The sequence below is a fragment of the Chiloscyllium plagiosum genome, chromosome 39, assembly GCF_004010195.1.
Source record: "Chiloscyllium plagiosum isolate BGI_BamShark_2017 chromosome 39, ASM401019v2, whole genome shotgun sequence".
Taxonomy (NCBI): Eukaryota; Metazoa; Chordata; class Chondrichthyes; order Orectolobiformes; family Hemiscylliidae; genus Chiloscyllium; species Chiloscyllium plagiosum.
The window spans coordinates 1,298,929-1,314,676 of record NC_057748.1 but is presented as its reverse complement, the minus strand read 5'-3'; the positions used below and the strand labels follow the sequence as shown (position 1 = coordinate 1,314,676).

At 47.4% G+C, this 15,748-nt stretch overlaps 2 protein-coding genes across 12 annotated transcripts in view; one reads left to right on the top strand and one right to left on the bottom strand.

Moving 5' to 3' along the window:
• LOC122542090 (osteocalcin 2-like) overlaps positions 1 to 6,176 on the top strand; it is a 74,098-nt gene extending 67,922 nt beyond the window's left edge. For all 11 annotated transcript variants that reach the window (XM_043679437.1, XM_043679443.1, XM_043679440.1 and 8 more), the window contains 2 exons: positions 1,677 to 1,752; positions 3,681 to 6,176. In XM_043679437.1, coding sequence (XP_043535372.1) covers positions 1,677 to 1,752; positions 3,681 to 3,813 — 209 coding nt within the window. In that variant the 3' untranslated portion in view covers positions 3,814 to 6,176. The remainder of the gene's footprint in view (positions 1 to 1,676; positions 1,753 to 3,680) is intronic.
• A 1,534-nt stretch (positions 6,177 to 7,710) lies between these two features.
• ddx47 (DEAD (Asp-Glu-Ala-Asp) box polypeptide 47) overlaps positions 7,711 to 15,748 on the bottom strand; it is a 38,971-nt gene continuing 30,933 nt past the window's right edge. The window contains exons 11-12 of the mRNA XM_043679430.1: positions 10,668 to 10,797; positions 7,711 to 8,185 (exon numbers count right to left, since the gene is read on the bottom strand). Coding sequence (XP_043535365.1) covers positions 8,063 to 8,185; positions 10,668 to 10,797 — 253 coding nt within the window. The 3' untranslated portion in view covers positions 7,711 to 8,062. The remainder of the gene's footprint in view (positions 8,186 to 10,667; positions 10,798 to 15,748) is intronic.

The window sequence follows — 15,748 nt, the reverse complement described above, 5'->3', positions numbered from 1 at the left end:
ATTTGTTCTGCCAATCCTGGCCTCCCGAGCAATACTCATTAGCATTGTTCTGTCATTGGAGGCTATGCCTTCAGCTGTGTTGAACGTGACAGTCTGAAGCTTCCTACCCAAACCATATTGTCTATCCCGGCTACCCTGAGCTGATTGCTCTCTGTAACAGCGTTAATTCCCTCATGAAAATGGTGAGTCACAGATACTGCCATGTTAGTGGTTCGTATACTGTCACAATGCACTCAGTAATTTCTTAATCCCAATCCACTGCTCTTGCAGAGTTGGACAGCAATACTGAGGTAAGTGAGACAAGTCCTGGTTTACCCAATGACTGACCCACAAAAAACTTAAAACAGGTCAGAGTACAACGTTCATGCTGTTATTTTAGAACATAATCTTATTGGCAACTCCCATCTTTCAACTGTTGATTCAGAATCAAATGAAATAGGACATGGCCAAAGAAACAGGCCCAAAGACACTGGGTCCTTTTATGTTGTGCAGAATTCAGATGTCGCTCTCCTGGTGATCATTGTGCCTGATCTACATTTTTTCACCTTCCCTTCCCAATTCAACACTTCTCTCTTTCCTCCACATCAATTTGTCTGGGAACCAGTTCAGCCATTAACATTCTAAAATCAGACACTCACCCGGATCCATCTGCAAATGGTTCCCAGGCCAAAGGAGCCCAGCGATCATGATGAGATCCCTGGCTGAGTGACTCCACTAGGTCGTGGTTTGAGGCCCAGTCAGTGCCCAAGCTGAAAGCCATACACTAGGGACAGAAACAGGCCGAACTGCTGCAGCAACTGAGAGGGGAATCTCACTGCTAACCTTCAGAGGATGCTTAAGGGGTGTCAACTCGCTCTTTATTGCCAGGTTGACAGATGAGATTTATTAAATGATTTCTATTGAATGCTGACTGCTCTCACAGTTTAATGGTTTCTAGTGGAAGAACCAACATCTGGCTCCCAGCTGTTGCGATATAATGGCCTTTGAAAATGTAAAACCACCGAACGGAAGAATGTCAACAAGGAGAGTGTTTTATTGGGAGGAGACAATGAATTGCAGCCAGTAGTCTCCCAATTTTGGATAAATTCCTCCCTGAGCCAGACAGTCAGTGTTCGCTGTTGTTGAGAACAGTTCAATTCGGCCCCAGGAAACAGACAGTCCTATCCTGTGAGAGATGAATTGAATCAGTGGGATCCTTTGCCGACCATGGACCCTGCTCCCATAGCTCCCCGAGCCCCAACTCACCCAACAGCCCCCACTTCCCAAATGTCTAGCTCCTTCCAAGCCCAGCAACCACCCCCACTCCCAACTCGACCAGTCCCCCATGACCCATGTTCCAATTCCCACCCAGACCACCCCCCCCTTCCCAGCCTATATGTTCCTGGTGACCATCCCTGCCCTCAGATTCAAATCTGTGCATCCACCAGCACCTGGTTTCTGGCAAAGCGCAATGAACTGATTTTTCCAGGTTTATCAGAAAGCAATTGCAGCAACAGGAAAGGTTTGTCAATTTTAAAAATAAATAAAGACTGCCTTTTTAAAATTATAAATATTGTTAATCAAAGAACGTGCGGAATGGGCTGTAGGAGAGCGTAGTGTGCAGGGTTTGATAACACTTTGACTCTCCAGCCCTCCATTTTCTCATATTGCTGTCATTTCCACAACTTTTGTTCCAGGTCCTTTTCTTGAAAAACATGAAGCTGATTCTGTTGTGAAGAGGTCCAGGAGGTCAATTCGGGAATACTATGAAAGGTCATTCAATTAGTTCTTACCTCAATGGGTTGTTTGTAATGATGTACCCGCACAGGACTCCACTGCACTCAGCACCAAATGTTTATCACTGATGTGTGAAAATGCTTCACATCCAGGACGTTGGCAACAGAGACAGTCTGAGATGAGGAGAGATGGCCAAAGGTTTGGTAAGGTTAGAGGAGAATTAAAGGAGAGAGACTGAAGTGGAGTTGATTTTAGGAGGGGACTCCAGGCTGTACAAGGGGGATCAGAGTAGGACAATCAGCTATGATCATATTGAATGACAGAACAGACTCTAAGGGCTGAATGGCCTGGTCCTCTTATTTTGCATGTATCTACGTAAAATCCAAAAAGCTGAGAGGCTGTCAAGTGGGTGGAATTGAGGTTTTGGAGGAGAGTCTGGCTCTGAAAATGAGAAAGGAAGAGACCAGAGGGCTATTTAAAATGGGGGGGGGGGAAGAGAGAGAGTTGAGGTTTTACATTGTAAACTTTGGGAGACCAGCATTCGTCAGTGGTCAACGGATTAAGTGGTGAAAATATGGAGGTTTTGACCAGGACAACATAGACGAATACAGACAGGGAGCTCACAATGAAGACATAGAGATACATGCTGGGTATTTGCACTAGAGGTAGGACTAATCATTGACCAGCAGGCTCAAAGTTTTTAAAAAACTGAGGCCATTTAATTTGATTTAAACTGAGGCATCATTAACAATAGCTGCTGGTTTCTAAAATGTCACAGTGAGGGAATCACCTGTGAGGATGAGAGCAGCAGTGTCACATTCTCACTTCTCCGAATCCCCATTTCCCGGGTGAGTGTTCCTGGTCACTGGGCATTGTTTGGGTGGACGGTGGGCAGGACACGCTCCAAAGCTGCTTCTTGGAAACTGGGAGCTGTGTGGAACACTTACCTTGGCTTGCCCCCAGAAACACTGCCTTGCTCACCTCAAGAATGTCTCTGATCACCTCCCAAAAACGTGCAGTCCATCTGCTGAGGAATGAAGTGGCTGCAGTTTGTTTACTGGCCTGTGCCAGGTCACTGTTGGCAATGGGCACGGCAAGTCAGTCAGTTCAGAATTACAACAGTGCTGCCATTTTAAACACAGTACTTCACCTCACTGCTTTCACTCCAACACCTGTTGCCAAGAGTCAACATCCAAAGAACATACAGCCCATATTTACACCTCAGTGTCATGTCTGAGAGACTCTCACTATATATCCCTTTACAAATCAAAGAATTAATCAGGATACATCTCTCGTTAGGTCAATGTTCTGGAGCAACTGTGTTTAATTAGCGACAACAGCTGAAATGGGGAGGGAAAGGTGAACAACCTCGCCTAACCTACCCACCCCGAGATCCCAACACCTCGTCCACTCCCCACACCCTTCCAGCTGTTGAACTCTGTGGCACTGACCATCTGTAACACCAATTCCTGGGAAATCTCAGGCAAATCTGGGGAAGTGCTCTGGAAATAAAGCTGGGAGGCAGAGTGGGACAGTACAACTAATTGGCTTACACTTCCAAGAGCTGGTATTGACTTGATGGCTGAATGGCCTCTTCCATGCCATTATAATCCTAACAATCAGGCAAATTCTGTGACACTATGAATGGATTTCACCAACAAACCTATCCAATACACTTCCCAATTAAATCTCATATCTCTGTTCCCCCACACTCCACAAATTGTTGAAATTCTCCTGAAAGGACTCCTCAGCCAGACAATGACTTTGATTCTTACTGAAGTGGGGTTTGAACCCAACAATTCAGACCCTGGGGTTATTTCTGTGAAATAATTAATCTGGAAAATCCAAACTCATGCTCAATTCAGAGAGCACTCTGTCAGCCTATCCAAACCAGATTCTAGTTGTCTTAAGGATTAAACCTTCGGGCTCTTTATTATGTTAATGTTAATCTGTTTTAATTGCAGGCACCGTGAATATTATTATAAGACACCATACGAGAAGCGCAGGGAGATATGCGAGTCCTACTATCCCTGTGACTACCTGGCTGACAGAATTGGATTTCAGAACGCCTACATACAATACTTTGGATACTATTAATAATGACACAGTCAGACAGAAACATTATTAACATCAAAGTACTTTACACCACACAAAATGTCAGAGACAGTTGATCAAGCTGCATAATTTGCAATGCTGCTCAAGAATTTAGGAAGAGCTTCAGTAGTGTATTTCAATCTAGTTCTGCTGCTCATAACATGGTTCAAAAGGTCCTCAGTACAGCCAACAGACAAAAAGCTTCCCACCAGCTTAAAGATTAATCAAACTTTGCCACAGATCTCAATAAGATTCCCCCCGCAGCCCCCCCCAAACACATATCTGTTCACCCCCTTTCGACTGTCTTTTATTACTAACTCATTCCCTACTCACTTCCACGGAGTTCCCTCCTTACCCAAACTTACTTAGCTCACGTTCCCTGCAATGAAGCCTTCCACTTGAATGTACCACCCTGTTTCTCTGAATTATCTCCAGATCCTTGACATGCCTGATTTTATTCCCCAAATACAATTGCTCCTTTTCCATCTTCATTTTTCCTTCAATGCTGCTAGTTTTACAAATAATTAAGGAAAACTGAAATATTCTATCCAAGGTTCTGAGTCTACCTCACCTCATTGTTTTTGCTCACATTGTCTTAAAAAGGGGGAATAAAACATCTCAAGAAAACCTTTTCTTCAACATTCTATTCTCTGTGGCAGCTATTCAACAGAGCTTCACCCCAGGGGATCGGATTATCAGTCTAACCTCTCCAGCTGCAAGTTGAAGTCTACATGAAAAGATTTGGGTCAGTCCCTACTGTTATTAACAGGAATGGACTTCTTACATGGTCCCTGTCAAAGGGAACAGAGCAGCTTACATATAAATTAATTTTTCTCTGCGAATATGATTAACATTATTCACCATGAATAGAAGCAGCGTTCATAATATAGAGCACCTGTGTTGGACCTAACCTGCTTATGTTTGATTTCAACAGGAAATGTAATGCTTTCTATATTCAGCTAAAATAAACTTCATATAAAAAGTAATTACATTATTCTACTTCTTCCAATAATCCATCCCCACACCCTTGTATCAAAGGCCAACAAGGTTATCTCCAACCCATCAACCAGAAACACTGAGATCTCAGTCAGGAGGAGGTCAAATGGGAAATTGAGGGATTATTCCGTAACAATCAGATCGAATCGATTAAAACAAAAAGATTTAAAGTGAAAGAAGTTCTTTAAAGAGGAATATGCTTGAGTCACTGTGAATATATTCTGTGTGGTGTAAACGTACACGCTGGAGAGTGAGCTGTTATATCCAGTCAATGCCTTCATCGGGAGAAGAGCAAGTTCTAATTGAGCAGGTACTCAATTATTGCACCAAACATTTATATTTCTGTCAAACCTCTTTGGCTGCTGCATTAAAGGAAATAAACAGATTAACCACTGTTAAATTTGCAGCCAAGAGGAGATTCACATTACAATTACTTTGTGCAATAATATACCAACACAAGTCTTTATGCAATAATGTCACACAGGCGGAGATCCAACTAGCCCACACGCCGTGCAGCCTCGGTGACTGAGTTGACTGGGTTCCATCACACTGTCCCACATCTCTCATAACTCAACACTAATGTTTACTTTTGTCTAAGGCACAGATGTATTATAATTTAAACACTAAAGGCACTTAGTCCCTTCATTGCTCCAAACCGCAATATTGACTGTACAGTTGTATCATAGCTGAATTTTAGGCTTTCTTTTGTAAATTAATATTTGCTGTTGTTGCAAATTGTCTCCATGTTGTGGAAATGAACACTCATGTCAGACAAGGAGAATCAGAATGTTGTTTCAGAACTAACCCTGCCACTGGCTTTGAAAATCACTTTTGTTCCAATTTTAAAGTTTTGCAGAAATTTAATGGAATGAAGTTTTGAATTTTTTTCTCTCAGAAGCTATGATCCAAGGCTGCAAAAGATGGTCATCTTCAATCTTCTACCTTCCAAAAAGAAACTAAACATATTCCAGTCAGGAGGGTTATTGTTGTTGGTATCAATCCTCATTTCCATCACACGTTAAAACAGTTCAGAGGATAAAATGCTTGGGAAAAGGTTTACAAATGAAACTTTTTTCCTGTTTGAAAATGGTCCAACAATGTTTGGAGGAGTAAGACATTCTCAATGAAGTGAGTAAGTGTTTTGGAGCAGGGTTGGAGGTGGGGGAGGAGTGGATCAGACAAGGGGAGGCAAGTGTCTTTAGTTAAATTAATTTCACATGACAGTAACAATCAATCACTGCTTTGTTGTACCTGAAGATACTGTGCTTAAATAATTGCAATTTATTTTCTTATTTTGTTAAGCAAAAGGCTGTAGTTTCTGATGTCTGTATATGATAACAATAAAAATAAACAAAAGTAATTCACTTTTATTCTGGATTGCTTGTTCTTTCAACAAATGCATTTATAGAGTCATAGAGATGGACAGTATGGAAACAGTCCCTTCGGTCCAACCCGTCCATGCTGACAAGATATCCCAACCCAATCTAGTCCCACCTGCCAGCACCTGGCCCATATCCCTCCAAACCCTTCCTATTCATATACCCATCCAAATGCCTTTTAAATGTTGCAATTGTACCAGCCTCCACCACTTCCTCTGGCAGCTCATTCCATACAGTTCATTTGACAAGATCACGACAAGTTCCCATCACTTGTGCTCCTGACAGAGTCATGTTCACAGTTATTAATGTTCCATTGTGTAACTCCCCTTTCATCAACCAAGTTATCATCCTGAAGACCCTACGCCCACCAACCACACCTCTTCAGGGCTATTACCCTCCAATCATTTATTGACCAGACCTGAGAGGGCTAGCCATCAGCAGCATATCAACCAGCTGGGACACCTCTCTCCAAAAAGAGGTGGGGTAAACCAAAGAGAGAGGCAATAAAGGGCAACGTGGATAAACTGTCTTAGGTTGTGGCAGGAATCCAGAACTGGAAGCTTGGAATAAGATGGTCACTCCTAAATCCATTAAGGAATTTCAGGAGAACCATCTTTACACAGGGTACAGTAGGAATGTGGAACACACTTCCAAAGGGAACGTTTTGATAGAGTGCTGCAGGCACAAAGGCCAAGTTGGATAAGGACATAATGACGGAGCTGAGATGAAGACAAGAGGAGCAGAAATACTGGCAGATCTTTCCAAATTGTCTGTGCCTGTCAGGACATTACATTCAAGCGGTTTGAACACTGGTCTCAGTTGCTCACCAAGTGTGGGCGGCTCGGTGAGGCAGAACCTGGCTCCAACTCCATGTACACATTGGCTTCCCTGCATCTGCAGTGGGCAAGGACAGCAGTTGGGGAAATTTACCAAACTGCCTGCAACTAAACAAATATCCTTCCTGATTTGTGCCCCCATTGATTGAGGCATTTTATTGGCAGATGGAATATAATGTGGGAAAATGTGAGGTTATGCACTTTGGCAGGAAGAATTGAGGAGCTGAATATTATTTGAGTGGAGAAAAGTCAGGAAAGTGGAGCTGACGTTTATCAGATCAGTCGTGATCTCATTGAATGGTGGAAGAGTCTTGATGGGCTGAAGGCCTGCTTCTGTTTCCAAAGCTTATGGTATTACTGGGAGTGGGCAGTGGGGCTCAGGGGGGTGACTGAAGAGGTGGGGTACACAAAGATCTTGCTGTGGGAAAGGCAATTGTTTAGAAAGAAAAATCAAGAGAATGGGGCAAAGTGGTCAAAGACACCAGCAAGAAGAGATCCAAGTCAGGCAGGAGCAGCAGATAGGGCTGGGGGAATTTGCAGAGATAAGGAGGCAAGCAGCCATAAAAGGGTCTGTAAACAAGAGAAGCAGACTGCAGGATAACTCTCAGACACCAGTTTTCATGTGTTATTTAATTTCACTGCTGGATAAATATTGTATCTGGCACATCCAAAGACCATGGAAGCATTAATGGCAACAAGATAGAATTTGCAGCATTTATTTAAGAAATTTTTTAAAACTTGTACAGTTTTGAACATTTCTCAAATGACACTTTGCAGGTGGAGCATTTGTTTTAAATAGTAACAGAATCTGCTGCTATTTACTGAAGGAAATGGAATCGGATAAAGAGAACATTGAGTTGCTGGATAAATGGGAGCATGTCATCATAAAGGACACATCCTCATCAGTTTAGTCCGTCAGTTATAGTCTTCACAACAGATATCTAAACAGATGCATCAAACTGATAGAATTCAGTTGTAGTCCAGTTTATAATATATAAATGTCACATCCAATTTGAAAGGAATTTTAGCACATTGTGCTCTTTAACGTGGCCTTTTCCTTGCTTTACCTCCTGGTACTTTTTGTCTGATACCCAAAGATTCTTCTGTGTCATCATCGGCATTTTCACGTGAGCGCTTCCTCTTGTCTCCCTGCTCTCGCAGTTCCTGTTGCAAGTACACACATTCAGAGTGACAGTAATCACCTAGATCCCCAACAGTCACATCTGCAACACACCCTAATGCATCGACTGGTTCCAGTATGGAACACTGTCTCGGGTAAATGGCTTCAGCCACACTGCCTGTGAGCAGTGGGTAAACTGCCCATAATTGTGATGTTACTTTCTGGTCAGCATAGCCTCTGATCAGTTACCAAGAGACACAAATATTCACCACTCATTAAGGTCAATCCTGAAAGATGCACAAGACAATGAAACGGCACAAGCCTCACACCGAATCCCATCGTTCTATCCCATGTGCCTGAGCAGGTATGAAAGGTGCCCCCAAGTTCCTATGAACATCAACAAATGGCAATGTCCCAACAATGTCACAAACCTTAATCACATTGTGCTGGTTCCCAAACCCTTGTTCATATTGTGGGGGGGTGGCGGGGGAAGAGGCTCTGTAAGTTTGTCACAATCAAAAATAACATCTTATTCCCACTGAAAATCACAAAACATTCTGCCACAGCGCTAACCACTGGACCATTGCTGTCCCATTCATCAGTGAATGAATTTCACCGGCGGCCTTGTGAGATATCCAACACAAACCCATCATCTGCCACTGAGGGGTAAACACTACAACAACGCACAATGCACACACACATACCTCAGATGCACAAACACTCTTCCCAATACCAAATCAGATTCACGGTTTAACTAATAATCAAAACAAGTGGCTTTAGCTACTTGGTCACAAAAATTCTAATCCGTTGAAGAAATGTTGTGATATTCCTGATTTGGCACAGCAGCATGATCTATAACAGGGGAATGTCTCATCGAGGATGAATTCACCAGCAGGACTCCTGACCAGAGTGCCAATAAGGCGTCTGGCAGATCCAGATTACATAATGGACACTGTGTACACCACGTCCCAGAATGAACTTTCCCAGCACGTGGTAAACGGAGTGGGAAAGGCAGCGGAGGCTGAAGCAGCTGAGGTAGGATATGACGGCCTGGGCCAGACAGGATGGCTGCCACTGGCTTGGACTGCAGATGATGTTGTTCTAGTTAAATTAGATCAAATCCAGAATGTCTACAGCCCGGCACAATTTACACAAACCAGAAAGAGCTCGGCATTTCTGCTTTGGCACTAGAGCTGAATACCAAGGCTGCTGTTAGAGAAAAAAAGCAATGATTTCACAAATTACCAAGCTCACTGGAGATTTCCCACTAGGGTCTGGAGAAGGTTCAATTGTCTGTCAGCACTCAAATGTTGCTGCAGACAAACAAGAGTCCATGCTCTCTATCTCTATCTCTATCTCTATCTCTGTGATTTTGCATCTTACTGAGGTTCAGTTCCACTGACACCAGCTACCCTCAGGCACCCCGCACTTGTGATCATTCACACATGGAATTCTGACACGTGCTCACAGGCATCAGCCATCACGCCCAATCCTGACATCCACAGACATAGCATCGAGCAGCAGTCACAAGGTAGTGATTAGGGAAGGACACTTGGCTAATTTCCTGCCTCTTCAATCCGTTTAACACATGCTCAATGCAGTGCTACAGGAAGCAAGATAAACTGAGCAGATGCCAAGGGATTAAACCTCATCCTGAACTGAGTGCTCAGTACCGGGGTGGGGGAAGTTAAAAAAAAATGTTTCCATTGTCTTATAAAAATATATTGGAGCTGCTGCAAACTGCAAAATTATTATAGTCATTCATTTGGAATGGTCAACTCTGTGAACTTACAGTTCAGCACAAGAGTCTAACACAACAATGATTCAGATAGAATTCATAAGGAGCAGATAATTTACACAATGGAAACTTCCAGTCAGCCAAACCACTTCCACTGTGGGATTGCAACCACTTCCAAACTCGCCCTAAACAATGTAGGCCCCAACCGAAACTCTTCACAAAACAGTTACAGCAGCTTTGAGATTTGGCTTATTTAGGATAACCATGCTTTGGAAAAATTGTGTTGCTGAAGATATATTTTTACAAGTTAACATTCTTCCAGGGCAGAGCGATGAAATTCACCACAGAACAAAGTGAATCAGTGCTGTTCGAGCAGGGTCATGACATTCCACCTAATTATCAGGACTCTACAGCGAGAAGAGGCACAATATCTTCCTCCGCAGATTGAAGAATCAATGCTCATGTTAAAACAAACCTAACAGCAAGCATGTAATAAGTCTTTGGTTTTTGCCTCTTCAATAGAATGTTGACCTTACATTAAAACTTTAGGCCAAAGCACTGTATACTGAGCTTGGTACCAATTGTAGGCAATGGGAAAACAGGAATACTGAAACCTGGCTCCATGCCTGTATCTGAGTTACACTGGGAAGACAGATCTAAGAGGTCTGGGCTAAAGCTGATTAAGGGGACCTAGACGGAGGAATGCTGATTGATTGGATTATCCCCCTCCTCCCTTACACATACAATGGTATTGTCAAGCATGGGATTGAAATGAGAAGTCTTCATACCATGCGAGCGAATCGCTGTGCTTCTGACACTCGCTCCACCAGCAGCATCACTTCCTCTTCCTGCGTGGGGAAGGCTGGAAGCTTCTTCCCGATCAGGTGCTCAATCCTCTGGAACAGTTCCACGTCATACCTGACAACGACATCAGCACATCAATAACAAAGTGCAGCAGAAAATTACTGCTCATCAAATCAACAACTAACTGCCAACATTACAGAGAGATGGAAAATATCTTTATTATCTAACAAGGTCTAACAGATGATCCATCAAATAATTAGGGTTCATCACTTAAGAGTCACTTCTAAAAACACTAGGAGCTTGTGAGTGAGAGCAAGTTCGAGAGCGAGAGCGTGTGATAGAACATGCAAGTGCACAACAGTGTGAGTGAGTGGGTGAAAGCTCACGTGCGTGAGAGTGCGCATGATCGCGCGGGAGTGTGAATGAGTTTGTGCGTGTGAGAGTGCGAGAGAGAGTGTGAGAGTGCGCGTATGTGTGACAGTGTAAGAGAGTATGCACGTGAGAGTGACAGAGTGAGTGGGTGGGTGTGTGTGAGGGGTTGGATGGAAACCGAAAGAACTGCAGATGCTCTAAATCAGACAAAAACAGAAATTGCTGGAAAAACTCAGTAGGTCTGGCAGCATCTGTGGAGAGAAATCAAAAGTTAACGTTTCAGGTCGACTGATGCTACCTTAAAACTGAAAGGTTAATTCTGATTTCTCTCCACAGATGCTGCCAGACCTTCAGAGCTTTATGGAGTCTGGCTAACCAAAATAAAGTTCTCATTAAAAGTGTGGACAAGAATTCTGTTTAAACAGAGTCATCTTCTGAAGTATAACATTGGCGGTCTTTCCCTTGGAGTCTGCTCTGTGAATCAGTAAGATGATGCTGATCTCTTCGCTTCCTGCAGCATCCCAGTTGGTTTGTGCCTGAACACGTATCAGACCCCACCTTGAATACACTCAGCAACTGAGCATGGCCACCTCTGATCAAAAAGTTCAAAGGTTTCACCACCCTCTCAGTGCACACATTTCCAACCTCTGATCAAAAGCAGCCAACCCCCTTAGTCTGAGAACGTGACATCATGTTCTATATACCCCAACTTTGGAGGAGGGGGGGAATAGCATCCTGTAAACCAATTGAGAACTTAACATGTTTCAATGATTCTTCCAATCTCAGTGGACTATTGGTCCTCACCCTAACTCTCAAATCAGTTCCATGAACTTTCATTGGAGGCAAGATTATGTGACTTCATCCTGTCCCCTTGCTGTGGAAAGCTCTCCTCACTGGGATAGATTCCCTGCATTGCTCTCCTCCGTTCAGATATTCTTTGAAATCTGCCTCTTTGACTGAGCATTTGGTCACCCTTCCCACCACTGTCACCCACAACTCAGTGTCAAGTTCTGTTTCTCATTTGCTGCTGTGAAGTGTTTCAGTTGGTTCACTACAGTAAAAATGCTTTATTGGTGCGAGTTGTCGTCTTTCAGCTCCTGGAGTTCCACCCACTGAGTTGTGTCAATCAGTTCCATGAATGACGACAATATTTAGGCATCGAGAGAGAAAGAGAATGAGAGCATTGATACATCTCAGGCACAACTAATCCATGCCATCAGGAACCAGCCAGTCTCCCCCAGCTGGTCCCCACCAGCTAGTCTCACTGTCAAACTTCAATAAACTGGAAACTCAGCTGCACTCAAGGTAATTGTGAGGAATCAGAAGAGATGAAACGAGAGAAGGGCAGCTACATCTGTGTTTGAAACAAGTGTTCTTGACAACAGCATGGGTGTGAATTCAGCTCTGCATCAAACACGGTACTGCACAAACTTCAGGCTCCTGCAATCAAACTGCACTGCCTTCCAACTCTGAGATAAAATCCAACTCATTCCCAGCCACGAGCTATCAAATACCTAAAGGCCTGAACCCTGGGTGACCGGATGTCGGGAGAAAGATTAACTCGGTTTCTGCTCTGGCTCCTTTATCATTCAGAATTTCTCATTATGGGCCTTTTGTGACACAGTGGCAGCAGCATCCCCACCTCTCGAGTGGGAAGCCCAGGTTTAAGGCCCACCTGTTCCAGAGATGTGTATTAACATCTCCAAACAGGCCGAGCAGAAAAACTGGTTAAATTAAAAAAACAAAATGACCTCATTGTGATTATCAGTTTTAAAAAAAACACAGCCAAAAAGTGGCAGTGATGTTGTTGGAGGGAACGTTGCCCTGCTGTGAGAAATACTGGGGAGAAAAACAAACTGACCTCATTCAGTAATCAGCCACATAGTTTTGAACATGAACAAGGCCAAGCCACAGTGTGAAATCAAGGACTTCAGAGAATGGGGGGCTGCTTGGGGATTTTTCTTGTGAAGAAATAGAAGTTTCCATTGTAAAACAAGATGTTGTTTTGTTTACTCCAGTCCTCACTCCAGCCCAGTCACACAGTGCAGCTTGTAGCCACGACAGGGGTTGAACCTAGAGCTGGCAGGGCTGAGGTGAGTTAACTGACTGCAGTAAATTACAAACAGACTTTGTTCAGTCTCCCAGTTTGTTTTCTATTTAATCTATACTTTGTTCGGTTGGGAGCCTGGGGAAGTCACTAGCTGCCCTCAGTCAGTTGATCAAAAGAAGATCTGGGTGCAAACAGCAGCGGTGACATTGCAGTCATTAGTGGGTCCGCCTATGTTTCAAGCCTGGGAAACACTGCAGCCAGAGCAGCACACATTCGGGCTGCACTCCGTGCTGTGAGCCAGCTAACCCTCGCAGAGGGTCAGTGCACGGCTGGGTCCAAACAAAGACCTGAAAAGTCTTACGAGTCCCAGGCCCAACAGTGCTCTGAACCCAGATACAGTGCTGAAGGAGCACTGAGGGAGCGGGGCACTGTCGGGGGGTCGGCGCTGAGGGAGCGGGGCACTGTCGGGGGGTCGGCGCTGAGGGAGCGGGGCAGAAGTGGCTGTGGGGTCAGCGCTGAGGGAGCACCACACTGTCGGAGGGTCAGCGCTGAGGGAGCACCGCACTGTCGGGGGGGTCAGCGCTGAGGGAGCACCACACTGTCGGAGGGTCAGCGCTGAGGGAGCACCGCACTGTCGGGGGGGTCAGCGCTGAGGGAGCACCACACTGTCGGAGGGTCAGCGCTGAGGGAGCACCGCACTGTCGGGGGGGTCAGCGCTGAGGGAGCACCACACTGTCGGAGGGTCAGCGCTGAGGGAGCACCGCACTGTCGGGGGGGTCAGCGCTGAGGGAGCACCACACTGTCGGAGGGTCAGCGCTGAGGGAGCACCGCACTGTCGGGGGGGTCAGCGCTGAGGGAGCACCACACTGTCGGAGGGTCAGCGCTGAGGGAGCACCGCACTGTCGGGGGGGTCAGCGCTGAGGGAGCACCACACTGTCGGAGGGTCAGCGCTGAGGGAGCACCGCACTGTCGGGGGGGTCAGCGCTGAGGGAGCACCACACTGTCGGAGGGTCAGCGCTGAGGGAGCACCGCACTGTCGGGGGGGTCAGCGCTGAGGGAGCACCACACTGTCGGAGGGTCAGCGCTGAGGGAGCACCGCACTGTCGGGGGGGTCAGCGCTGAGGGAGCACCACACTGTCGGAGGGTCAGCGCTGAGGGAGCACCGCACTGTCGGGGGGGTCAGCGCTGAGGGAGCACCACACTGTCGGAGGGTCAGCGCTGAGGGAGCACCGCACTGTCGGGGGGGTCAGCGCTGAGGGAGCACCACACTGTCGGAGGGTCAGCGCTGAGGGAGCACCGCACTGTCGGGGGGGTCAGCGCTGAGGGAGCACCACACTGTCGGAGGGTCAGCGCTGAGGGAGCACCGCACTGTCGGGGGGGTCAGCGCTGAGGGAGCACCACACTGTCGGAGGGTCAGCGCTGAGGGAGCACCGCACTGTCGGGGGGGTCAGCGCTGAGGGAGCACCACACTGTCGGAGGGTCAGCGCTGAGGGAGCACCGCACTGTCGGGGGGGTCAGCGCTGAGGGAGCACCACACTGTCGGAGGGTCAGCGCTGAGGGAGCACCGCACTGTCGGGGGGGTCAGCGCTGAGGGAGCACCACACTGTCGGAGGGTCAGCGCTGAGGGAGCACCGCACTGTCGGGGGGGTCAGCGCTGAGGGAGCACCACACTGTCGGAGGGTCAGCGCTGAGGGAGCACCGCACTGTCGGGGGGGTCAGCGCTGAGGGAGCACCACACTGTCGGAGGGTCAGCGCTGAGGGAGCACCGCACTGTCGGGGGGGTCAGCGCTGAGGGAGCACCACACTGTCGGAGGGTCAGCGCTGAGGGAGCACCGCACTGTCGGGGGGGTCAGCGCTGAGGGAGCACCACACTGTCGGAGGGTCAGCGCTGAGGGAGCACCGCACTGTCGGGGGGGTCAGCGCTGAGGGAGCACCACACTGTCGGAGGGTCAGCGCTGAGGGAGCACCGCACTGTCGGGGGGGTCAGCGCTGAGGGAGCACCACACTGTCGGAGGGTCAGCGCTGAGGGAGCACCGCACTGTCGGGGGGGTCAGCGCTGAGGGAGCACCACACTGTCGGAGGGTCAGCGCTGAGGGAGCACCGCACTGTCGGGGGGGTCAGCGCTGAGGGAGCACCACACTGTCGGAGGGTCAGCGCTGAGGGAGCACCGCACTGTCGGGGGGGTCAGCGCTGAGGGAGCACCACACTGTCGGAGGGTCAGCGCTGAGGGAGCACCGCACTGTCGGGGGGGTCAGCGCTGAGGGAGCACCACACTGTCGGAGGGTCAGCGCTGAGGGAGCACCGCACTGTCGGGGGGGTCAGCGCTGAGGGAGCACCACACTGTCGGAGGGTCAGCGCTGAGGGAGCACCGCACTGTCGGGGGGGTCAGCGCTGAGGGAGCACCACACTGTCGGAGGGTCAGCGCTGAGGGAGCACCGCACTGTCGGGGGGGTCAGCGCTGAGGGAGCACCACACTGTCGGAGGGTCAGCGCTGAGGGAGCACCGCACTGTCGGGGGGGTCAGCGCTGAGGGAGCACCACACTGTCGGAGGGTCAGCGCTGAGGGAGCACCGCACTGTCGGGGGGGTCAGCGCTGAGGGAGCACCACACTGTCGGAGGGTCAGCGCTGAGGGAGCACCGCACT